The sequence below is a fragment of the Pelmatolapia mariae genome, linkage group LG16_19 (assembly GCF_036321145.2).
Source record: "Pelmatolapia mariae isolate MD_Pm_ZW linkage group LG16_19, Pm_UMD_F_2, whole genome shotgun sequence".
Taxonomy (NCBI): Eukaryota; Metazoa; Chordata; class Actinopteri; order Cichliformes; family Cichlidae; genus Pelmatolapia; species Pelmatolapia mariae.
Window position 1 is genome coordinate 63,822,444 of NC_086241.1, and position 24,928 is coordinate 63,847,371.

At 41.7% G+C, this 24,928-nt stretch overlaps 3 protein-coding genes across 4 annotated transcripts in view; 2 read left to right on the forward strand and 1 right to left on the reverse strand.

Moving 5' to 3' along the window:
- si:ch211-266o15.1 (zinc finger MYM-type protein 4) overlaps positions 1–3,512 on the forward strand; it is a 34,726-nt gene extending 31,214 nt beyond the window's left edge. For both annotated transcript variants that reach the window (XR_010096471.1, XR_010096472.1), the window contains one exon: positions 1–3,512. The gene's annotated coding sequence lies outside the window, so the exon portion shown is untranslated.
- Positions 3,513–3,695: 183 nt separating this feature from the next.
- LOC134644222 (tubulin beta-4B chain) lies at positions 3,696–7,781 on the reverse strand. Its single transcript, XM_063497036.1, has 7 exons — positions 7,635–7,781; positions 7,367–7,475; positions 6,122–6,232; positions 5,609–5,853; positions 5,205–5,527; positions 4,778–5,122; positions 3,696–4,696 (listed from the first exon to the last, which is right to left on the reverse strand). Exons 1-7 carry the CDS (start codon positions 7,689–7,691, stop codon positions 4,549–4,551), a joined length of 1,338 nt encoding a protein of 445 aa, XP_063353106.1. The 5' UTR covers positions 7,692–7,781; the 3' UTR covers positions 3,696–4,548.
- A 1,959-nt stretch (positions 7,782–9,740) lies between these two features.
- On the forward strand, positions 9,741–24,583 carry nrde2 (NRDE-2, necessary for RNA interference, domain containing). The gene is made up of 19 exons (XM_063499842.1): positions 9,741–9,824; positions 11,303–11,408; positions 11,593–11,775; positions 11,875–12,015; positions 13,154–13,428; positions 14,530–14,747; positions 15,615–15,839; positions 15,980–16,169; positions 16,262–16,395; positions 18,919–19,039; positions 19,306–19,478; positions 19,573–19,744; positions 19,825–20,045; positions 20,134–20,602; positions 21,516–21,907; positions 22,032–22,171; positions 22,644–22,785; positions 23,098–23,169; positions 24,123–24,583. The coding sequence occupies exons 1-19, from the start codon at positions 9,764–9,766 to the stop codon at positions 24,246–24,248; spliced, it is 3,561 nt and encodes a 1,186-aa protein (XP_063355912.1). The 5' UTR covers positions 9,741–9,763; the 3' UTR covers positions 24,249–24,583.
- Positions 24,584–24,928: the final 345 nt, after the last annotated feature.

The following is a 24,928-nucleotide window of genomic DNA, read 5'->3' on the forward strand; positions in this document are numbered from 1 at the left end:
TGACTTTGGACATAGAGAAAGTACCCAGTGAGAGGCGGTTCTCTGGGTGAAAATCTCTTGTTGATGCCAGAGGTCAGAGGAGTAACTCGACTCAACTTAAGTATGCAGAAGAATCTCTGATGCACAAAACACGTCAACCTTGAAGCAGATGAGCTACAGCAGTAGAAGACCATGCTACAGTGCTCTTGTCAGCTAAGAAATATAAACTGAGGTGACACTTCACATGGCCTCACCAAAATTGGACTCTAGGAAATTGGAAAAATGTTACCGGAGCTGATGGGTCTTGATTTCTGCTGGATGGATGGATGGATTCAGACAGTAGGGTCAGAGTTTGATGTGAACAACATGAAAGCATGGATCCATCCTGCCTGGTGTAATGCTATTTTCTTGGCACACTGTGTGTCAGCTGAGCATCATTCAAACGCCACACCCTACCCGAGTATTGCTGCTAAACATGACCATCCCTTTATGACCACAGTGTACACATCTTCTGATGGCTGCCTCCAGTGGGAAAACTCAAGCTCAACTCATCTCAAACTGGTTCATTCAACATGACAATGAGTTCACTGTACTCAAATTACATCCACAGTCACTCAATCTAATAGAGAAACTTTGGAATGTGGTGGAACAGGAGATTCCCATCATGGACGGGCAGCTGACAAGTCTGCAGCAACTGTGTGACACTGTTGTGCCAACGTGGACCAAAAAGCACGTTGAATCTATGCCACAAATAATTAAGGTGGCCCTGGCAAAACAGTGTCCAAGCAAGTACAAGAAAGTGAGTGGTGAACGTACATATGTGGCTTGTCAGTGTGGTTTATATGGGAAAAAAAAACAGGCATGACTAGTAGTGTCTGTATGTGAAACAGCTGTTTCAAGTTTGTTTGGTATACACACGGCAGGAAATAAGGTAAGGCACAGAAGGTCGATTAATGTTTACTAAATCCTGTCACTGTGTCATGGGTCAGCTGCATAATGGAGTCGCGGTTTCATGACTTCTGGAAAACAGGCATTCCTGTTATTCAAGAGGAGGCAGGCGCCTTTACGGCTGATAAATCCCAAAACTGGATAAAAAAATTTTTAAAAAACAGACGAGAGGAAAAAAAAGTATGAATTCACAATCAAATAAACTTTGTGCATTAGATAACAAACAGTCAGCTTTACTTTGACTTCAAAAACAATGCTCTAACTTATCTTCATATCATCTTATATTAGTTTGAAAGCATTCATGATCATTCCTGTGTATATAGCAATAAAAAGCAAACTACAGGCACACCAGAGGAAAAAAGGGGAGCAGTTTGTGGACCTAGAGCAAACTTTGTAAATGATGTGCATGCTGGTGATTTTCTTTCTTTAGTTTCATGTAAATGAAAGAAACAGGACCAGGAAGTGTCCAATCATAATGACATTTGTTTGTTATCTGTCATTTAAATATTCAGGATTATTTCCCTTCATCTGCAATCGGCAGGTTCTTGTTCTCTCCGATGGCTTCTGATAAATCCCTTTGAATTAGTTAGATGTAAAATCTTCTCATGATCAAATGCAGTTTGATTTCCCCACTTTTTCAAAAGAAACAGTTTGCAAATCTGAATTTTGTCTTGTTCTCTTCAGTCTTTCATTAAATTTAGACTCTAATTTACCCGACACACTGCAGTAAACTTTTCACAATGGTGCATTATTCTGGCCATGATAATTGTGGCAGGTTAAGCAGACTCAGAAATGAAGTCAAATACCCGACATGGATGAGTGTTTGCACTGAGCTTTATTCAAACAAGCACAAAAACATGCTATTGTTAGCTGTGTGGCTGTGCAGCTGGACAAGGGTTAAAGGAAAGTAGCCATTATACTGATGAAGGTGGATAAAGATCAAATCTGTGGCATGTCCGGACAGAACGAGGAAACAAACTTCACATAAGCAGCTTTTATTTTGCATGTACAGATCTGAAACAGAGGTTATCGCCAAATGCAAAATTCCCCCTGATGTAAAACATCTGAGTATGCAGATAAAAATATGGGTCAAGCCTTAGTTTAAAACAAAAAAAGACCTCTGAATGTTGCAGGGAACTCTTTTGCACCAAAACTGACTGACATATATAAAGCTGTGGTCTGAAGTTTGCATCCACTTGTCATGAGCGTGAATGTCGTGTTAGTTTTGGGATTTTACTGATTTCTGTAACGATTATACAGCATACATGTTTAATGACCCAATAAAACAAGATTGTATTTCTACCTGCTGATTTGAAGTGAAACTGAAGAGTTAGGAGGTAATCCTCCTTCATTATTCCATACCTTTTGTGTAATGTACCAGTACCACTGGCATGATGCTACCACCACCATGCCTAACAGTTCACACAGTGTTCTTAGATTTGAAAGCCTCACTTTACTCCTCCAAAGATATCACCAGAAAGCATTTGACTTTGTGTTTTTGTCTTAATCGACATCCTCTCCGTCAATGGTGATATCAAACTTGCTTCTCTGTGGACAGAGATGCAGGAGTTCCAGCAGTTTGCAGTTCATGGCAGGGATAACATCAAATTATGTACAGTCGGTTGAACTGATGATTCAAAAATCTGACCACATTTACACAGACAGGATGAAATGTCTCATTTAAGTTACACCTGCTGCACCAGGTGTTTTGATCTGTGGGTTTTCTAGTTGTTCTGTCTCCTGCGATCTTCCAGAAGCCCCTGGTACTTGGCCAGCTTCCTCTTGAAATGCCTGCTCTATACAATCTTCCCAGATTGCTGTCAGAGCAAGCTGTTTTGAAGTCCCTGGCTCAAGTCTACCATTACCTGCCAGTGTTCATGATGGAAAGTAGACCTGCAGCAGTTTCAGTTGCTCTCCCACTTTGACAAATGTTATGTTTCCTAAGGGGACAGCAGAGCCTGTTTATTGTCACAGCTGGGGAGCGACCCATAGCAACCGTCCCCAAGGGCCTTCAAATAGCAGCTCAGGATGTGTGTGAGTGTCAAACTCCCAGAGCACAGCAGACGGGAAGGTGTTTCTGCCTTGGAAAGGCTAAGTAAGATGTTACATAGAGAGCTTTCAACTCATTGCATTCTCTGGTTATATCCAAGCTCTCTGCTTCTTTCCTCATTCACTGCTGCTATCATCTCCTCTTAATTTCATCCACTTTGTTCCCCATTCTGCATTTTGTTCCTCACTCCACCCCTTAAGTTTGACAGCAGGAGATGAGCAGACTTGGCCACATCAGGCTAACCAGTGATTCAGATATAAACATTTAACTACAATTATCCAGCATTCTGTGAAAATGATGAAATTTGTTAAAAATTAGGGGAAGGTAATGCTAAATCATAAAAATTAAAGAGTAAATCTATAAACTATATCCATTGTTTTTAGTTCTATGATTTAAAACGAGCCACCAGTAATTAGAGAGGCCAGAATCAAATACACACATATTTCACATTGGATCTTAAATTTAACTTAGCTTTTTCCTTTTTTAAAAAAAAGAGAATTTGACATTTACATTTTTATCAATGAAATGCTTTTTAGTCAGCAGCCATGTGTGTATAAAAACTCAGAATATTAAATGTTTTCTTTGCTAAAAGTGAACTTAAATATGGCTCATCTTTACCCCCACTGCACTACTGCACAAACACCTGCACTCATCATGCCGAGAACACATCTGACTCATTTGTTTTTAAGTAGACAAAAAGACAAAAGTAGAAGTAATCCACCATATGTAGCACCAAACTTTATTAACCCCAACAGGGAATTCGCCATTTCAAATTGAGGAAGTTTTGGATGTCACACGCATTTGCTAGGATAGAAGGGATATGAGCAGAAAGATGGCTCATGATAATGTAAAAATATCATGGCTGTACTGCACCCCTCTACAAAAAAAAAAAGACTAACTTTATTTAAATTCTTCTACAAAATCAGAACAAGCACACAAAGTTAGGTGGGAGTGAGGAGTTCCTGACGCTCTCAGTGTTCTTTCATTTAGAATAAATCTTAAATATTTAATTTCACTTAAAAAAAAAATTATGTTCTACATTAAACGTTAAGTGTTACAAATCGGGAGAAAGTGCCATGAATTAGTCAGTGTTACATTCTCTCATTAGCACATGTTAAAGCTGGGTCATGTTCAAAATCTGTGGTGACATCAAACAGTGCAAAGGGTAAGTGATCTACACAAACAGGACATTTAATGTTCTATTTACTGCTACATCTTTTTTAAATGGAGTTTTTTGATCACACCTCCTGTAATAAGCGTCAGGCTCCCTTTAATGACACCATCCATTTAGAAACAGAGTGCAATGATGAGGTGACGCTAACCAGAAAAGAAAGAACAGGCTGAAAACATTCATATTTAAAGATGGGGAACAAAAACAAACATGTAACACATAAAAGCGTGGAGATCACCTGTACGCTCTAAATAACTTGGTGTTATATGACAACTTTTGTTCTTAAAAAAAAGAAAAGAAAAAAGTTGTTTAACTTCTTGACGTCTACCCCGCATTAACCTGAAACTGTTGCATAGAAAGAAGAAAAGGGAGAAAAAGAAGAAAGAGCCGTGGCTGATTTTTAGGCCATGTCCTCTTCACCCTCCTCCTCGAACTCTCCCTCCTCCTCGGCCGTGGCCTCCTGGTACTGCTGGTACTCGGACACCAGGTCGTTCATGTTGCTCTCGGCCTCCGTGAACTCCATCTCGTCCATGCCCTCGCCAGTGTACCTGAAACAGAAGCGGTGAGGTGATTAACGCGTCGCATGAGGGCATGCACTCGGGCTACAAACGGACCAGGGTGTCTCTCACCAGTGAAGGAAGGCCTTGCGGCGGAACATGGCGGTGAACTGCTCAGAGATGCGCTTGAACAGCTCCTGGATGGCCGTGCTGTTGCCAATGAATGTGGCAGCCATCTTGAGGCCGCGCGGCGGGATGTCGCAGACGGCCGTCTTGACGTTGTTGGGGATCCACTCCACGAAGTAGCTGCTGTTCTTGTTCTGCACGTTCAGCATCTGCTCGTCCACCTCCTTCATGGACATGCGGCCTCGGAAGATGGCAGCAACTGTGAGATAGCGCCCGTGGCGTGGGTCGCATGCTGCCATCATGTTCTTGGCGTCGAACATCTGCTGGGTTAGCTCGGGAACGGTCAACGCCCTAGGAAAATGAACAGATATTTTAGTTGAGATTTAATTCAAACTCGAAATAGGCATTGCTAACAGTATTCGGCTGCTCTAACCTGTACTGCTGGCTGCCGCGGCTGGTCAGGGGTGCGAAGCCCGGCATGAAGAAGTGCAGCCTGGGAAACGGCACCATGTTCACGGCCAGTTTTCTCAGGTCTGCGTTGAGCTGGCCTGGAAAGCGGAGGCAGGTGGTAACGCCGCTCATCGTGGCCGAGACGAGATGGTTAAGGTCGCCGTAGGTGGGCGTCGTGAGCTTCAGCGTGCGGAAGCAGATGTCGTACAGGGCCTCGTTATCGATGCAGTAAGTCTCATCCGTGTTCTCTACCAGCTGGTGGACAGAGAGGGTGGCGTTGTATGGTTCCACCACCGTGTCAGACACCTGAAGAAGGAGAAGGCGCAATTAAGGGCGGGCAGAGCCCCACACAGTTAATCTGGAATGATGTGGATGTCGAATACGGACCTTGGGGGAGGGAACCACGCTGAAAGTGTTCATGATGCGATCCGGGTATTCCTCGCGGATCTTGCTGATGAGCAGCGTGCCCATGCCGGAGCCCGTACCTCCGCCCAGGGAGTGCGTGAGTTGGAAGCCCTGGAGGCAGTCGCAGCTCTCTGCCTCCTTCCTCACCACATCCAGGACTGAGTCCACCAGCTCCGCCCCCTCAGTGTAGTGGCCTTTAGCCCAGTTGTTGCCTGCCCCGCTCTGACCTGTGTATCACAAGCAAATATAGACATCTGACACCACTGACTCCATTTCCATATTTAAAACACAATTTACTTACAGTGAGCAGCCAAACATGAAACATCACTTGAAAACGTACTATTCCACTGGTTTTTTGAACAAACAAATAAGTACATACAGACAAATTAAAACAAACAAACACAGATTTTTTTTCCTTTGGTCAAAATACTTTCCATTTTACTTTTCTACAGCCAGGATGATGAATGAATGAATGTTCAGCTTTCAAAGGCTCACCAAAGACAAAGTTGTCAGGTCTGAACACCTGACCGAAGGGGCCGGACCTCACAGAGTCCATTGTGCCCGGCTCCAAGTCCACCAGGACCGCACGAGGGACATACTTCCCACCTGGTGAAGACAGATGACAAAAAAAAGCCACACTTTTAACTTCAAGATTATATAATTGGTTTAGGGATAGGGCACCTGTTTAATATCAGTTATAAATCCTTAATAATCCTCCGAGCTCTATCAGCAAACTTTTTGCATAAAATACAAATATTTTATGCAAAAAGTTCCTCTGAACATAGGAGTCACCGGTGTTACTGAGTAAGTAACGGCTGTTTTTAACAAGTCCCTTTCATAAAATCCACATGTTGTCATATTGTGCTCACAAAATTGGGAGGTGGTATGATGAATTCTTTACAGAGCTTAAGGAAATTAGTAATAGGAAGTGAACTCATAATAGGCCGTTTTTCCACAGTAACACCGGTGAGGCAACTTCATAGGATCATTACTTTCTTTATACATTTTTATATTTGTTCTACATATCTTACAAATGTAAGATAGACACAATAGACACATATTGTGTCTATTGTATAACTTATTTATTTATTTATTCATTCATTCACTTCTGGACTTCATATGAAATCACAGCGCTTAGCCGCTATAGCTGACTGTGGTGCTTGGGCCACTCTATGACAGATTAAAAACGAACACTGCCAAACTGATAACTCAGGAACTGTTTAAATAACATGTTTATTTTAAACACATAAATAAACTGTAACCCTAAAATGTTTCTGCAAAGGCCGGGGGTGGGGCAGAGACATACGTCACCGTAGAATCACCCAGACTATGACATGAGCAAACCCACTGCAGAAACTAGTATACACACATATTTACTGTACTTAACTATAAAAATTTTACAGTTGTCATAAACTGCATGAACATATTTAACGCGTTTCCCCTTTAACTTAGTGATAATATCACCCCAGTCCAAAGTGTGAGTTAAAGCGGGTACAGTCTAATTTGTGGGCACCATTGCTAGGCGAGGGTTTGTTTTTGTTGTTTTGTCTTGGAAACTGAGTGACGGTAACCAGGAAGGAGAGCCAAGAAAAAGCCCCCTGACTCTGAAAGGCGGGGGGGGGGGGGGTTGATTAATGCCCCCCCTACTGGACGGTGGCTGTACTAACCAGGTTTCTGCTGGCTATTGAATTACCTCAGCTCACCCAGAAATTAGATCAGACTGTGCAGTGTGAAGTTAACCTGTAGCCTCGTTGTAGTACACGTTGATTCGCTCCAGCTGTAGGTCGCTGTCTCCGTGGTAAGTCCCGGTGGGATCGATGCCATGTTCGTCACTTATAACCTCCCAGAACTAGAACACACACACAGGGACAGAATAAAACGATTAAATCAGTCGGCTCAGTCAAACTCAGCAGCGCTATGATTAGCTCTGGCGCTAATTTAATTTAGCGGCCCGCGTACTCGAACTTCAAACACTCAAACTCAACTTTAAAACCACTATCACTCTCACCTTCGCACCGATCTGGTTGCCGCACTGGCCGGCCTGCAGATGAACTATTTCCCTCATTTTTTGCTCGAAATGAAAAACTTCTGAACAGCCAAGCGTAGACACTGATCCAGCGCTCAACCAACAACGGACTAACCTGAGAAGGTAGGAGCGTTGCCAGCTATAGAGACACCGAGAAGGCAATTGGAGGAACTAGGTGTCAAACAAAACAGACTGGGAATCGGATTGGCCCAAACACCTTGGTTTCGGGTTTTGATTGGATAGCGATCCCAGGAGGTCCGTTACCTCGGTAACACGGACAGAACTGTGCACACATTCAGCACACAACGCGTCTCTTGGAGACGCGCAAAAGCTCTGCGTGCGCGTCACTCGGGCTTGAATAACAAACCCAGGAAAGACTTTTCAGAATCAACTTCATTTTCTACACGAGCTCACGACATGAAACCTAATATGGAGACTGAATCTTAACGCCAAAGGAGGCGATCGTTTGTAGTTACCATGTGACATAGTCGAGCACTTTCTAACTTCTGGCTTACATATAAAATTACAGTGCGATGTGCATTCAGTCATTCAATCGGAAGTAAGTCAAATTTAAATACCAGGTTTTATGACGACGTGGGAGCATTTCTAATTTTATTTTTGACAGTACTGTGCAAAAGTGTTGAGTCATCCCTCATTTCTTTATACTTTGCTTCCAAGGAGCCAGGCATTTGTGTGTTTTTAAAAGTCATCTTGAGCATTACATTTCCAGGCTTTCTGGAGGAAATTTTATTTGGACATTGGCTCCTTTTTCACTCATTTTCAGACGAGTCAGTGAAACTGATCATTTAAAAACTGCATTTTGTATTTACTGAGTTTTAGCTTTTTCTAATATTAAAAATAGGATAAGCATTTGAAACATTTAAATGTGACAAATATGCAAAAAATAAAAGAAAATACACAAAGAAAAAAACTGGTAACTTAAAAATCTGGAAAGGGGCAAATACTTTTTTTACAGCACTGGACTGCCTGTCAACTGTCTTCACTATCCAAACAATTTTCAGCCAAGTTCATACTGATTTTGCTAATACGGTTTTAACAAATATGTTTCTTTAGTTATCTGATGTGCAATATAAACTGTAAAAAGTGCCAACCTATTTCATTTTTTAAAATTTCTTTTGCTGAAGCACTGGAACGGATTACATAGCAATAATCACACTAATGCATTTAGAACCTCCTTTATAAACTCTGGTGTCATTAATTGTACACTTCTTCTAATCACTGACGGACCTTTACCTATTTTACTTACAGTATTATCAATATACGTATTTTATTTTAAAAGCAACGAATACACTAATAATAATAATACTTTTGTCTCCTCTTTTTTGTAGTAGGAATATTATAAACACTCACATCTTTTACAGCGTTCAGTCACTCATTAAGCATTAATAAGCTTAACTGATCAGTTGAGGTTTCAGGTCCATATACTGTTGAGTCATCAGTATACATAAGAATCTGAGCCAGTTTTTAAAACAAATGAAAGCTCATAAAAACAAACTGAAAATAATAATTTCCCCAAACAGCTAGGTACTCCACATGTTAAATGCCTTATCATTGATAGTCTGCCTATGATTTGTCAAATAGCTTTGTAACAACTTCAGTGAAGTCCCAGAGAAGCCATAATTTACCACATTATTTAGTAACAGGAAGTAAAAAAAAAAATCAACTTTCCCTTGCCAACCATCTGTCATTTGTGCCAGTGCTGTACAGTTTGAATAGTATTATTTTCCTACTGGATTATTCCATATTAAGTACACGTGGGCAGGAGAGATTATATTTGTGAACTAATAGCCAAAGCTGCCAACGCAGTCATGAATTCGAGCTTTCAGGTCAACAGGGGCTCTTTTAACGTTTTAAATTAGAAAATAATACATTAAAATAAAATCCGAAGTTTTTCCTTCTTATTTCCAAATGTATTATATGTTTACAAAAGACAAAAAAATTAAGTGAGTATATTACGCTTCAACAGAAATGGGATTTAAATTTTTTAACATTTGAAAAATCCCCAAACAGCATTCATGTTTTACTTTGGCGAGCCCAAACGCCGTTGTGACGTCACATTCCTGCGCCCTGTTTCTAAGTGACGCAGCATCATGGCGCTGTTTCCAGCGTTTGCAGAAGAGGCGAGCAACAAAATTAGAGATTCTTCCACAGGTGATCCCGGCTTCCTGTAATACACGGTTTTTAATGTCGGTTAGCAGTCACCTGGACGCTCTGTTAGACTGACAGTCTGCCGGAAAACTAAAATCTGACCGAAACAACGACCTGATATTCGCTGTCAGATCAGCCGCTCGTCGCTGGAACTGAATGACACAAAATATCTTAACTTCTTTTAGTTTTATCTCTCATTTCACGATATGTTTTTCCTTTTGGAAGTCCAAGAAACTCGCTATCTTTGAGCTAAAACAGCGATGATTTTACGTCTTTATAACCTAAACGACTTGTCAGTATCTTTAGATACTTTTTATCCATCCTGCTCGTGTCGTTACACTAACGTTTTATTGACGTATTGAAGCTTCGGGGTTCATTTAATGAATAATCATTCAGTGCCTCCCTCCCGACCCTCTCTAGAGGATTTTTTTTTGTCTCATATTCACTTTATTCTATGTAATGAATAAAAAATGAATGAGGACGAAATTTTGACTTACTGCTATGAATATTTTCAGAGTTGGTATTTCAAAAATTATAATACTGTATAAAAGTCTTGAGCCACCCTGGGTTTTTGATATTTCTCTGCTTGAAAAATGGAAAATAGACTGATGATTTCTTGAAATATATGGGAAAATACATGGAGGTACAGTATATATGGTAAAAACTCAGTTTGTTCAAATTTAAAAAACATCTTGGAACATCTTGGCATGACCAACTTTCTTCTCTCTGAGGTAGCTTTCTTGTAATTTCTTTAAGTACCCTTTAGGAATAGTTTTACAGGCTTCTTGAAGGACATTCAAAGCTCTTCTTTCAATGTTGGCTACCTTTAGATGATCCCACACTGTTTCAATAATTGAGGTCTGGGCTCTGGGGCAGCCAATCCATTACTCATAGTGTTTCATTGTGTGTTTTTCTATCCAGTTGTAGTTTAACTGATTTGACATTAAGCTTGGGATCATTGTCGTGCTTAAAAAGAAAGCTGTTGCCAGTCATACATTTTTCAGATTGTATTACATGGTGGATGAGAATCTGATGGTACTTCTGTGTTCATAATTTCATCAGCTTTGACAAGATCTTCAATACTGCTGGGCGAAATGCAGTTCATCTGCAGTTTTTTTTTTCCGGCCTGTTACTTTTGTTCTCCATTCGTCCAGTTTCCTCAGTTTTGCCCTCAGTTTTCCCTGCACAACATCCAGAGATATGCCATATTTTCAGCTAATACCCCTTAGGGAAGAATCGTGTTGTTGGTGCAAAAATGCCATGTTATGTCTGTTATACTGCACTGTCTTTGCTATTTTCATTGATTCGACTAAAGAAATGGGAAGAAGTTATTGTGTATGCAAAATGTAAATTAAAGTGTTGTGGTCCAAAACTCTTGCACAGTGCAGTATCACTACTTGGGATAGACAGATTGCATTGTTCATGATTTCTAAGTCCTCCTGATTATCTCGTAATTATGTCTTGTCTGCTCTCATTTTCAGAGTTAGATTGGCTGAAGAATAAGAGTTTTCAGACAGGAGATGCGCTCTCTCTTCACGGTCGATTTCTAGAGAAGACCAGCGAGGAGCAAAACAAGAAGGAACCAAGGTAAAAGAATCACAACTCTGGTCACTGAACTGTGAAATGTGTTGGTTCTTCCTTAGAAATTCATTGCTGCCCAGTTCAGTTCCAGGAGGAGACACAAACCTCCTTTGGGTTATGTCAGGAAGAGCATCCAGCTCTAAAAAATCTGCCAAATCAAACTCTTCCTCTCTTCCTCGTTGACCCTCAGTGTTAGCAGAGATTTCAGCTCTGAAGAGGACGGAGAGGATGGTGTGGCACCCAGAAAGAAGAAAAGGAAGAAGAAACAGAAGAAAAAGCACAAAAAAAAGAGCGGGAGGTATTCGCACAGCAGCGCATCTGACTCTGAAACCATCTACCCGAGTGATCTCAAAAAGGAGCAAGAAGCCGAAAGGTACACAAACATCTTTAACATCACTGAGGCATACACTTGTAATTTTATACACTGAGTATAACCTCACTTCTGTTCTGTAATTATGTTTGTGGGAAACAGGCAGGAGGCTCCTCAGTTAGCGAGCCGTTTCTCTTGGTTGGATGACCTCCAGTTGCCCACAGAGCAGCCGTTTTGTGTGGACCGAAAAGCAGACCCCGCCAACTGGACTTACAAGTCTCTGTACAGAGGAGACGTAGCCAGGTAAAAGACACATGACAGAAAAGACTTACACACAAGAAGAGACACAAGGAAAATGACGTTCTTGCAAACATTTGACACAACTACATCATAAACAGTGTTGTTATAGCCCAACTGTGTCTACATTTCCAAACAGTCCATGCTGCACAAAGGGCTTAACAATGTAAAATGCCACTAAAACAAATAAAATGTAAAATAATGATGCAGTAAAATATAGAAAAAAACAAAATAAATAAATAAAATAACTGAATAAAAACAACTAAAACAACAACTAATGCTGTTAAAACCAAAATGTTCAGGTAAAAGTGTGTGAAAAGTCAGTAATTGCCTTTGTTTGTAATGCTGGTATGATAAAACAAGCACACATATTCAGTGAGTTTATTGTCATAGCTTTCTTCTTTTCAAAACTTGTGACATGTTTAAGGGACATCTGTATCAACGGGCTGGTAAAAAATGTGCTAAGCTTAAAAGGATGTAACATCACGGTGTCACATTTATTCCAGGATTTAAGTGGACTGAAATATCTCTGACACCTTCTGATTTTTCCCATGTTGGTCTTTAAAGCTTAACTCTTTAAACTTAACTTAAAATGATCTCAGGTGTAACCATGCTCACATTTAAGGCTGCGTTTGAATAGTTTCCCAACATGGTGCAATATGACAGGACATTATACTTTATTTTTTTAATCTCACAAAGAAAAAGGGGAAAAAGTTTGATCATTTTCAATAAATGAAGCAGTGTAAGAATAAAAAGGATGAGTTGTTTAAAGAGTTTTGTTCAAGGCGCGGTTAGTATTTTCCAGCCGCGTGAGACGCCTTTTTTATACTCTGAAGGTAAAAACACTTCTGCAAAGGATACACTTGTGCTCTTCCTATAAGCCTCCTCTCTCCTTTCTCCTCTGTCCATCAGATGTGTCTTTTAGGAATCCTCATACAGTTTAAGGAGAGCTGAGACTGTAATGTCTGTACTTAAACCATGCTCCAAAAAACTGGGATTCATCCGTTTTTGTTTTTTTTTTTACTTATTAATGACTGGCTGAAGGTTTTATTTTGAACCAAATTATAAAGTTGCATGGGCTGTATAGTTGAGTACAAAAGAAAAGCTACAATCTGAGATGAGCTGCACCATTTTTGTGTTCCAGGTATAGAAGGAAAGGCAGCTCGGCTCTGGGTTTGGACTTTCACAAGCAGGGGGTCAGCTGGGAGGACTCAGAGGTGACTAATAAGAAGAAGAAGAAAGGCGGCGACAGGAAGAAGGCAGCGGACAGATACTACTCTACAGTCAGTCGACAGCTGCTGAAGGCAGCGCCTGCTCTTCCTGCATTACCAGCGAGTTCTGATGGTAGCGATGGCACCAGTTCCGCAATCTTCCTCCCTCTGGGTGACGATAAGGCAGACAATAAAGAAGGAGAGAAAGGTACGGGGTCTAGCTGGGTGTGGCAAAGAGAGAATTCAGCCACTTCATGCTTAATGCGCCATTTTAGTGCTGATCATTTTTGAACTGAAAGTCTCATTTAGACTTGCGCAAGTGACCAAGAAGAAGCAGATTAAACCAGAAAATGTCAGCAGCGTTTGATGATTTTCTCAAGGAAAGAAAACAAGATTAGACCTTCACATTTTTAAGGAGCCATGGCACTACTAATTTGAGAAAATTATGAGCCTGCTTGACTGTTCTTTGACTTTTCTGTTTATTTCATCTCCCTCAAACTTTGGAAATCTGAGTGAGTGAGATCTCAATGAGTTTGAGGTTGTTTGGTTGTTGTCAGTTCTCATATTTTTGGCTAAAATAATTTTCTCTGTTAGAATATGTATTGGGGAAGGGGCAGACATAGTCACACAGTTATGCTTTTGGGTTTTTTTTGTGGGGGTTTGTTAGGATCTTTATCTGCATGCACATCCGTGTCCCAAACTTCTTACTCCCAAGTTAAACCATCCAAAAAAACAAAAAAAAACCCCAAAACGCTTAACACTCATCCTTTAACCCCCAAAAAGGCCTTTAATGGGTGTGGAAACATTAAAAGGTCTGACTTTTATGTAGCTTTGAGACTCTGATGAACTAAAAGCAGTAGGTCAAGTTTCTTTATATAGCCCATTTCCAAACAGTCCATGCTGCACAAAGGGCTTAACAATGTAAAATGCCACTAAAACAAATAAAATGTAAAATAATGATGCAGTAAAATATAGAAAAAAATAAATAAATAAATAAAATAACTCAATAAAAACAACTAAAACAACAACTAAGGCTGTTAAAACCAAAATGTTTTGGTCAAAGTGTGTTAAAAGCCAGTAATTGCCTTTGTTTGTCATGCTGGTATGATAAAACAAGCTCACATATTCAGCGAGTGTATTGTCATAGCTTTCTTCTTTTCAAAACTTGTGATGTGTTTAAGGGACATCTGTATCAACGGGCTGGTAAAAAATGTGCTAAGCTTAAAAGGATGTAACATCACGGTGTCACATTTACTCCATTTATTCCTTAAAATGTAACTGATTTTTAAAAATGTATTTATCTTTTTAGCTCACATAGGGCAGACGTCATCGGTGAATCCCCTCGGTGTGTATGACTCCTCGACGGCCCTCTGGCTGCAGGGGAAAGGACAGCAAGACCAGCAAAAGGAGGACGCTCACACAGAGGAGGGCACTGCACTTTTGGGTGGCAGGACCGAAGATTTCAACAGGCGGCTGAGAGAGCAGCCAGCAGACACACAGCTGTGGATAGAGTTCATACGATACCAGGTACACACGCTGCTTTATAATACTGCTGCAGGAATGTCAGGGCTTCAGAACGTGGTTTCTTTTAACAAAAGTTTACAGACTCCTGATGTGTGCTCACCTCTCATGAGAACATCACAAGAAGCAGTAATCAAATGCATCAAGACAGTGGAAATGTTTTTTTTCTGACTGGCAGCATTTTATTGTCTGACGTCTGAACCTTCCCTCTACTCCTACCCTGGACTCTGAAAGGGCCAGTGAACTTTCAGGGGGAATGTTTCTCTGAGCCAAGTGATCACTCACTTTACCGAGAGGAAATCCTGCAGCATGGGCTCCTTCTGCACCTCTGAAACTGCACTCCTCACACTGGTGCTCCAAAACACTCTCACAAAGATTGAATATTTAGTGTTGACGTTCTTCATTATTACCAAAACAGCAATGAAAGTACAAGAGGGTTGATTTACTTGAATAATGTTCATCCACTGAAGAACCATTTAGGCAACTCAGAAGTAGATTTGATGAACTCCTCAGAGGCTCATTCATCTAAATTGCCTGCAGCAACTGTTCAAAATGCTTCTAGAGCTTTAGAGATGTGCTGGTAAAGGCTTACGCTGGTTAAATCATACACATAAGTCAAACCAGGAGTCTAACTCAGTGTCACTACTAGCCGCAATAGGAAATCAACACAACAGGGGACAGACATAATTAGTTAATTGATATGCTTTCATTTCATGCAAATTGCAAGTTTCACAAAGTCTTCTTGTGTGCATAAAGCCCTCAATCAGTCACAGAAAAGCAAGAGGCATGGAGTTTCCTCCAACATGCTCTTTGGCTTATCAGATAAGGTTTGGGTACTTCATCGCCTCTTCCAATCTCTCCCTCCCTCTCTAGGATGAGGCGAGTGCAGCTGTGTTCAAAGGTGAGGAGGAGCAGCAGGGCAGTGATGCTGCTGAGCGCCGCAAGTCTTCCTACAGGGCAGTGCTGGAGAAAAAGCTAAGCATTGCAGAGCGCGCCGTGGCCACCAACCCCCTCTGCATAGCTCTGCAACTCGAGAGACTCCGCATCTGCCAGGAGCTCTGGGAGCCCTCAGCTCTGGCTAAAGAGTGGAAGAAACTGGTATGTCTATGTATGAAGGTCACAACAAGTCCCTAAAATGCCGAGGAAACCCTCAGGAGTGTCGGAATCTTACTGCTTCTATCAAAAAAATAAATGTCACATACAAGTAATAAAGTTGCTCTTTATTTGTTGTGTTTCAGGTGTTTCTCCACCCAAACAGCACCCCCCTGTGGAGGGAGTATCTGCTCTTCACCCAGAGCTATTTCAGCAGCTTCACTGTGTCCAAGGTCAACACTGCGTACGGCAAGTGTCTGAGCACGCTCAGTGCTGTCCGAGACGGCAGCATGGTGTCTCACCCGGCTCTGCCAGGAATAGAGGAGGATATGTTGGGTAACAGACATTTCAGCATGAGGTTCATTTATTATTCAGTCCTGCTTGCTTTGTATGACTACAAATCCCACATTATTTTATTTCCTCCCCAGATATCTTCACGCAGCAGTGTCACTTTCTGCGTCAGTGCAGTCACTCGGAGAAGGCGACTGCCCTGTTTCAGGCAATGATTGACTTTACCTTCTTCAAGCCTGACAGCGTGCGAGAGCTGTCCACTAAGCAGCAGGTATGTTCTTGCTCAGGTTTAATGTTGTAATCTACTCTTAGAGGACTTGTGTGACATTTCAAGAGTTATACAGTGGCTTGCAAAAGTATTCGGCCCCCTTGAACTTTTCCACATTTTGTCACATTACAGCCACAAACATGAATCAATTTTATTGGAATTCCACGTGAAAGACCAATACAAAGTGGTGTACACGTGAGAAGTGGAACGAAAATCATACATGATTCCAAACATTTTTTACAAATAAATAACTGCAAAGTGGGGTGTGCGTAATTATTCAGCCCCCTGAGTCAATACTTTGTAGAACCACCTTTTGCTGCAATTACAGCTGCCAGTCTTTTAGGGTATGTCTCTACCAGCTTTGCACATCTACAGACTGAAATCCTTGCCCATTCTTCTTTGCAAAACAGCTCCAGCTCAGTCAGATTAGATGGACAGCATTTGTGAACAGCAGTTTTCAGATCTTGCCACAGATTCTGGATTGGATTTAGATCTGGACTTTGACTGGGCCATTCTAACACATGGATATGTTTTGTTTGAAACCATCCCATTGTTGCCCTGGCTTTATGTTTAGGGTCGTTGTCCTGCTGGAAGGTGAACCTCCGCCCCAGTCTCAAGTCTTTTGCAGACTCCCAGAGGTTTTCTTCCAAGATTGCCCTGTATTTGGCTCCATCCATCTTCCCATCAACTCTGACCAGCTTCCCTGTCCCTGCTGAAGAGAAGCACCCCCAGAGTATGATGCTGCCACCACCATATTTGACAGTGGGGATGGTGTGTTCAGAGTGACGTGCAGTGTTAGTTTTCCGCCACACATAGCGTTTTGCATTTTGGCCAAAAAGTTCCATTTTGGTCTCATCTGACCAGAGCACCTTCTTCCATGTTTGCTGTGTCCCCCACATGGCTTGTGGCAAACTGCAAACGGGACTTCTTATGGTTTTCTGTTAACAATGGCTTTCTTCTTGCCACTCTTCCATAAAGGCCAACTTTGTGCAGTGCACGACTAATAGTTGTCCTATGGACAGATTCCCCCACCTGAGCTGTAGATCTCTGCAGCTCGTCCAGAGTCACCATGGGCCTCTTGGCTGCATTTCTGATCAGCGCTCTCCTTGTTCGGCCTGTGAGTTTAGGTGGACGGCCTTGTCTTGGTAGGTTTACAGTTGTGCCATACTCCTTCCATTTCTGAATGATGGCTTGAACAGTGCTCCGTGGGATGTTCAAGGCTTGGGAAATCTTTTTGTAGCCTAAGCCTGCTTTAAATTTCTCAATAACTTTATCCCTGACCTGTCTGGTGTGTTCTTTGGACTTCATGGTGTTGTTGCTCCCAATATTCTCTTAGGCTACGTTCACACTGCAGGTCTTAATGCTCAATTCTGATTTTTTGATCAAATCCGATTTTTTTTGTCTGCTTGTTCACACTACAAATAAAATGTGACAGCAAACGTGCTCTAGTGTGAAGCGGCCCGCATGCGCAAAAGAAGACGTCACACACAACGCGCTCTGTTTAGACCCAGACCAAACAGTATTGTTTGACTGATGGCCTTAATATAAAGACTTGTTTCGGACTTTACGTTTCCCAATTTTGCTTTAAGTTATAAAGTTATTTTGTTATTTACATATGGCCTAATAATTATCCGTATTGCTGTTCTAGAGAGGAGCGGTGCTTCAAAGGATAGTTGCAGATTTCTGTCAGAATCTGCAGATTATACAGTACAAATAAAATGTTCACGGTTCTCCAACGTTGTCTTCCCAATAGTTTCACTAACATCTACACTGGATGGCCAGGAAGCGTTCACGATGTCTTCTTGGGCGCTTCTCCGGTGCTGATAATGGCGTCTGTCTTGTGTCAGTGACGTAAAAGACGGATTTAATGCGACATGACCATTCAAACAGCAGTCGCTTTCTAAAACATCAGATATGTATCGGATTCAGTACCACATACGAAAGTGACCCAGATCGGATTTGAAAATATCGGATTTGTGCCGTTCACACTGTCATACCATGATCGGATATGGGTCGCATAGAGTCAAAAAAGTCAGATTTGATCGCTTTCGCCTACGTAGCCTTAGACAGCCTCTGAGGCCGTCACAGAGCAGCTGTATTTGTACTGAAATTAGATTACACACAGGTGCACTCTATTTAGTCATTAGCACTCATCAGGCAATGTCTATGGGCAACTGACTGCACTCAGACCAAAGGGGGCTGAATAATTACGCACACCCCACTTTGCAGTTATTTATTTGTAAAAAATGTTTGGAATCATGTATGATTTTCGTTCCACTTTTCACATGTACACCACTTTGTATTGGTCTTTCACGTGGAATTCCAATAAAATTGATTCATGTTTGTGGCTGTAATGTGACAAAATGTGGGAAAGTTCAAGGGGGCCGAATACTTTTGCAAGCCACTGTATTTGTTGCTCAGAGTTGGATGTGATGATCAGTGAAGTGGCCTTGGCTGGTCATTTAAATAATAAAAAATAAATTCTAGTTAATAATTCTAGTTAAATTTCTGCCTCTCTGTCCACAGGTCGAGTTCTTTGAGCCGTTCTGGGACAGCGGCGAAGCAAGGGTCGGGGAGCTGGGCGCCAGAGGCTGGAAAGCCTGGATGCTCCAACAAGAGCGAGGAGGTTGGCTACAACCCACTGCAGGTAAAAAACACACACACACTTTACAGTGCACGTGCCATTTCATTTATCCATTAATTTTATACTGCCTATCAGGGTTTGGCTCATGAGCCAACAGTTTAAGCAGAGATCCCCACACCTCCCTCTCTCTCTCTGAGACCAAAGAAGATGAAACTCTGCTATATGACTGCACCTCGAAATTCTGTCTGTGAAGAGTTATTGCAGTTTGTGTGATCCAAGCTCTCTTTATGGGGATGTAATTAATCTAATCTTTCTTTTTGTTTCCACAGAGGAGGAGGAAGAAGAGGAAGAGGATGAAGAGGAGGTGAAGGACAGGACCCAGCCCAGAGGTACCATCTGGCTGGATGTGGAGTCATCTCGTGAAGCCACACACTGGTTGCCCTGGAGACCCGACAAAGCCAAGGGCCAGTCAGAGGAGGACTGTGAGGATCCTGACAGACAGGTGATGTGTTTGATTGTTTTAAGACAAAGTATTCTTTTTGTTGAACTTTACCATGTAGGTTGACCTCTCTGCTGACCTCTATCTCTAATTCCAGGTGTTGTTTGATGACATCGGCCCGTCACTGATTTGTTTGTCTTCGCCAGAGCTCCATCTCCGCCTGCTTCTCCGTTTCTTGAGCTTTTTGGGTTTGCCTGTGGACTCAGTGCTCTCGGTTTCCCCAGGTCAGCCTGGCTTGCTGCTGGAGAACCTTTCTCTGCTCACTCAAGGTAAAACAGTCTAAACAAGCTTTCATTTTTTTAAATCTCACTGAGGTGAAGTCTTAAAAAAACAACTTTTTCCATCCTAGGTAATGCTCCCCAGCGTCCTCTGACCTCCTATGATTTAGCTGATGGTGGCATTAACTCTGTCGGTCACATGACTACTCTCCAAGGAACACGGAAGTGGGTGGGGCTTGGCAAACAGGGCGAGAAGTTCCTCACGAACTTGTTCAATATGCTTCAGCCTGTGCTTCCGCCCCACCACCGAGCCTTCCTGTCACTCAGCTGGATCCAGTATGAGAAACTCAAGGTAGGAGTTGGTTCATTTGACTACATTCAAACTTAAAGTGAGGTCAAACTAACCCTTACACTCTTCTGGTTCTTGGTGTTTGCGTCAGGTCATGCGCTGCCTGCACGGCGGAAATAAAAAGCGCCTTCGTTCTCAGGGGAAGAGCAGCAAGCGAGTTGCCAAGCGGCTGCTCAAAGAACCAGACAATCGCTCATCATTAGTGTTGTGGCGGGAGTACGGCCACCTGGAATGGCTGCTGGGCAACCTGGATGAGGCCCGCAAAGTGTTCTCCACTGCGACAGCGCTTGGGGGAACCAAAGGGCTGAGCAGTCTCGCTCTGTGTGATCTCTGCCTGCTGTGGTCCCAGCTGGAGTTGGAGGATGGAGCGAAAGAGCGAGGGGGTCAACCGGCTGATGTAACAGCATCCCCGGCTGTGTCTGTACTGACCCGGCTAGCAGAAGGAACCTCTGCATCGTCCACTTCATCCTCCCTCTCCACGGTTTCCATCCTGAAAGCCAGAAAATCGTATGAACAGGCTCTGGCTGCCAGTTTATCAGTACTGGACCAAAACAGAAAAGGTTTGTTTTCTGACCCGTTTCCAACTGTTTAACTTCTCAGAGACCTGACATGAACATTTTTACTATAAATCCGCACTCACTGCGCAATCAGAGTAGCAGTAATTTTGTATTTTCTGTTTAATTTTTTCTCTTTTTGGTTTACTCCACTTTATTTTTTTTGTGTTTCATTTTGCTTAATTCAGTAAGTGCTTGGCATATTTATTAGATGATTTATCATTACTTAAGAAGGTCAGAACAGTATAATAATAATAAAATGAAACATGACAAACACAAAAAGCAACATAGCAACCAAAGATAATGGCGTTCAGCGAGTTAAAGCAACAAATGTGAAATGGCTCCCGAGTTGAACTTTTTCTCAACATTGGAGCTGCCAATGAGAGTGGAGGATACAATTGTTTTAAATTTGAAAGGATGGTAAATACATTAGAGGGTTACCTAGGCAGCCAGAGCCTGTAGCAAAGAGTAGTCAGGGACAAAGCGATGTGCTATAAACGCATTGATTCCATTGGACATCGAAGTCTTAAATATCTGCAACAAAGCTTCCTCCGCCTGGTTGTTTACTGATTTGACTAGATCAGAGATTTTCTGGATATTTTTATTTCATTTAGCCAGATTGTAAAAACAAACATCCAGGGTTTTTTTCTATTTATTTCATTTCAGTTAACCAGAATATTTTTTCACTATTTATTCAACTTGCTCTTGTCCTAAAAGCTGAGAGCGTTGTGCTTGACTGGGTCATGCTTTTTGCTGTATGTGAACTCTCTTGTTACCTATTGGATACACCTGAACCAAGCTTTTCTGATGGAAACCCATCTTCCAATCTAATATACCTTGTTGAAAATGTAAGAGTAGTTAAAAATGAGCCCCTTCTCTTTTTGTGCTTGAGCTTTTTGTCTTATCCTTTCTTCTCCAGTCCAAGATGACCTGATGGCAGAGAAGCTGAGGTTGAGAGGTCTGGTTGGCTGCTACACTCTTTTCCAGTACCTCACGGTGAGCGTGCAAGCAGCCAACGCAGTCTACACCCAGGTTAGAGAGAAGATGGAGGAACTACACCGCACGTTAACAGCTGAACAGCAGCTGAACAGCAGCAAGGACGGTAAGCTCGCAAGAGCTGACGCTGACTCAAACAGGCCCTGTGTCAGCAGGGTAGCTGCTGAGTGTGAGGCGTTGGCCTGGCAGCAGGCGGCACTGCTCAAGTACCACAACAGCGTTGCTGTGTTTCCTCTGGTGACACTGAGGCAAACGCTGACATCGGCCCTCCCAGTCTGGACCACCAGCGTCCCTCTCTGGAGCATTTATGTACAGGTCAGGCTAATAAAAGCTCATTTTTCCTCATTCTTCTCTAGATATGTTTCCCAAAGCTTTTTGAGCCCTAACCTTATTTGTTTATTTTGGCCTGACTGACATCTCCATGTGATGTGTGCTTCAGGTGGAGAACCGTTACCATAGCGCTGGCCGGGCACGCCAGTTTTTTCACTTTGTAACCAGAAACTGCAGCAGCGTGGTGCCGCGTCTCTTTGCCATTGTTGCTGAACAGCAAAGGAAGCAGCTGGTAGATGCAGCTCAGAGGTAAAGCGACAAACGATGATCACAAACATCAGACAGCAGGATCACATCAAAGTTCACATATCATTTATATCCTTGTTTCCAAAAAAGTAAAACACCGTGTAAACTACAAATAAAAACAGAAGGTGATGATTTCAAAAGTATTTACAAAAACTACATTTAAATTGCTCATTTCAAAAAAGTCCAGTGAGGGACAACAAAGAGTATAAACATTTTTTAATGCTCAAAAACGTTAATAAATCCATCTGATGGAACATCACAACACAAAAGAGATTCATAAGTAGCATGATGAAAAAAGAGCATCTCAAAAAGTTTCAGTGTTTAATGTTGTTTAAATGCAGATTTAAGTGATTTGCAGTCTCGCATTTAGTTTTACTTAATGCAGCTTTTATAGAAACAGAAACAGTTTGCACATTATCAACTGATAATTAGCACTTACTGTACATTAAACTGTACATGTCTGCGGTATTTATAGATCGTGTTTCCATGATGAGCCCTTATCCATCCTGCCGGAGAATGGCCTCAGCAACCGCATCCGTGGACTGTTTGAAAACGCCATAGCAACAGAAACTGGGGCTCATTGTCCTTTACTTTGGAGAATGTACATCCACTTCCTGGTGAGACCAGTCATACAAACTCACATTGATGCTGTTCTGCCCTGGAGCACTAAAAGTTTTAGGAAGAAGGTAGAGACCTGATCCTGCTTGAATGAGAAAAAAGAAATTTTGTATCTGAACGGTTTAGTGTCTTTTTTTTTTTTAAAGAAGGAATATTAATACGTGCATTTCAGGAAAAAGGACTAAAATGTCCTTTTTTAATAAATATTAAACATGGAAACAAAAGTGTAGAAGCGCTTCTGTGCATGTTGATACACCAATATCATCCATGCTTATATTGTGTATGTAAAATGTGTATGTGTGAATTTGTAGGTGTCTGAAGGAAAAGTGGATAAAGCCACAGGAATCTTCTACAAGGCCTTACAGAATATCCCCTGGTGTAAGGTGAGGCACACATATACTGTGAAAGTGATATTTCCCAAAGCTTGATTTGTAGTTCTGTGCTGAGTCCCTGCAGAGTCGTCAGGTGTTGTTGTACGAGTGAAACTAAGCTATGAGATCATTAACAGCAGCTTGTTTTACCTCAGAACCAGCTGACTTTTATACAGGGGTGCTCAGATTTTGAAAAAGAGGAAATGACTGTGATTTGAAACCTAAACATTAGTGTCTAAGGCACTATGGTTTTGCTGTTTTGAAACCAGAAGTGACCATGTTGTATATACCAGTAACCCTGAAGGGTGCAACCAGTGAATGTATATATTTATAAGTATCAACAGTGTTAAAGAGGATCTGTAGTGATTAGCACTTGGTGACTGTTGGGAGCAAGAACTCCACTTTTGACAGGAAGAACCTGTAGCAGGACCAAACTCAGGGACAGGCAGCTGACAGAGGTGGTAAGAAAAGAGGAGCATAACAAGAATCAGTAGCTGATAGCCACTGCTCCTTATCTTTGTTGGTTACAATTCAGTAAAAACAAAATAAAATCTGTTTATCTTTTATATACAGGTTATGGATGAGACGGGGCTCAATCTTTTACTGTGTTAAACATTTACTGTCTCTGTGTTTAATGCAGACAGACTCATAAAATTGGAGAATTTCTCTCACTAAAACTGAAACTGAAATTTGATGGCACATTAGTACAATTAGCCACACAGTAGGCAACACTATTTGTTATATGATTTCATTAAAGATGTTGCCACTTGATCAATATACTGCCTTGCTCAGCATATTATTACCAAACTAACCAATTACACTTATCGCCCTGTTCTTCTGTCGTGTAGTCATCATTGCAAACTAAATCAACGTCAGTGCTGTATGTCGCTAGTACATAAAATTCTCCCTCCATTTCTTTGTGTGTGTGTGTGTGTGTGTGTGTGTGTGTGTGTGTGTGTGATCAGGGTTTGTATATGGACGCAGTGCAGCTGTTCCCCGATCACCTGCAGGAGTTTGTAGACCTGTTGACAGAGAAAGAACTGCGAGTGCGACTGCCTTTAGAAGAATTGGACATACTGCTGGAAGACTGAGCACACACAATCTTAATTCAAGTGTGTGTTCAAATTGTCACATTTGATGGGAAGAAAAGGACAAGCACAAAGCCAAACTCGACACATATACAGCTGCAGTAATTTTTTTGTTTGTTTGTTTTTGTATAAAGTGACACAAAATGCTTTAATTGCCACAACAAACCACTAAAACTGTAATTTCTTACTTGATATTGTCAATAAATGCAAGATTGATCTATGTGACGTGCCTTTAAAAAAACGAGTAAAAATAACAGTGTTTATACCGGAAGTTGTTACATTCCAACTTATTAAGAAAAAAGTGAGAAAGGAAAACGCTGCCACTCGGCATATTACCATGTTGCCACGTCTTACAGAGTTTTTACCATTTTTTTAATCATAATAAATCAAGTAAGGAGTATATTTTATTATCTTTGTTAACAAAACATCTACTGGACTGCGGAGTAAATGGGGACAAACTTGCAGGATAAAAAAGACGACCTCTGCTGTGTTTCCGAGTAACCGTATTATGGAGAGAAAAAGAGCAACAAAATTCAAAGTGCGGCCGACATGACCGCAGCTGAACACGTGAGAGCTCACTGGACCAGTTTCTCATTGACAGAACGATGGATTTCCGTGCGCGATCTTCTGCCATTTCTTCTGCCACGAGGCTTAACGCGAGCGTTTGCGCATGCGCGAATTTT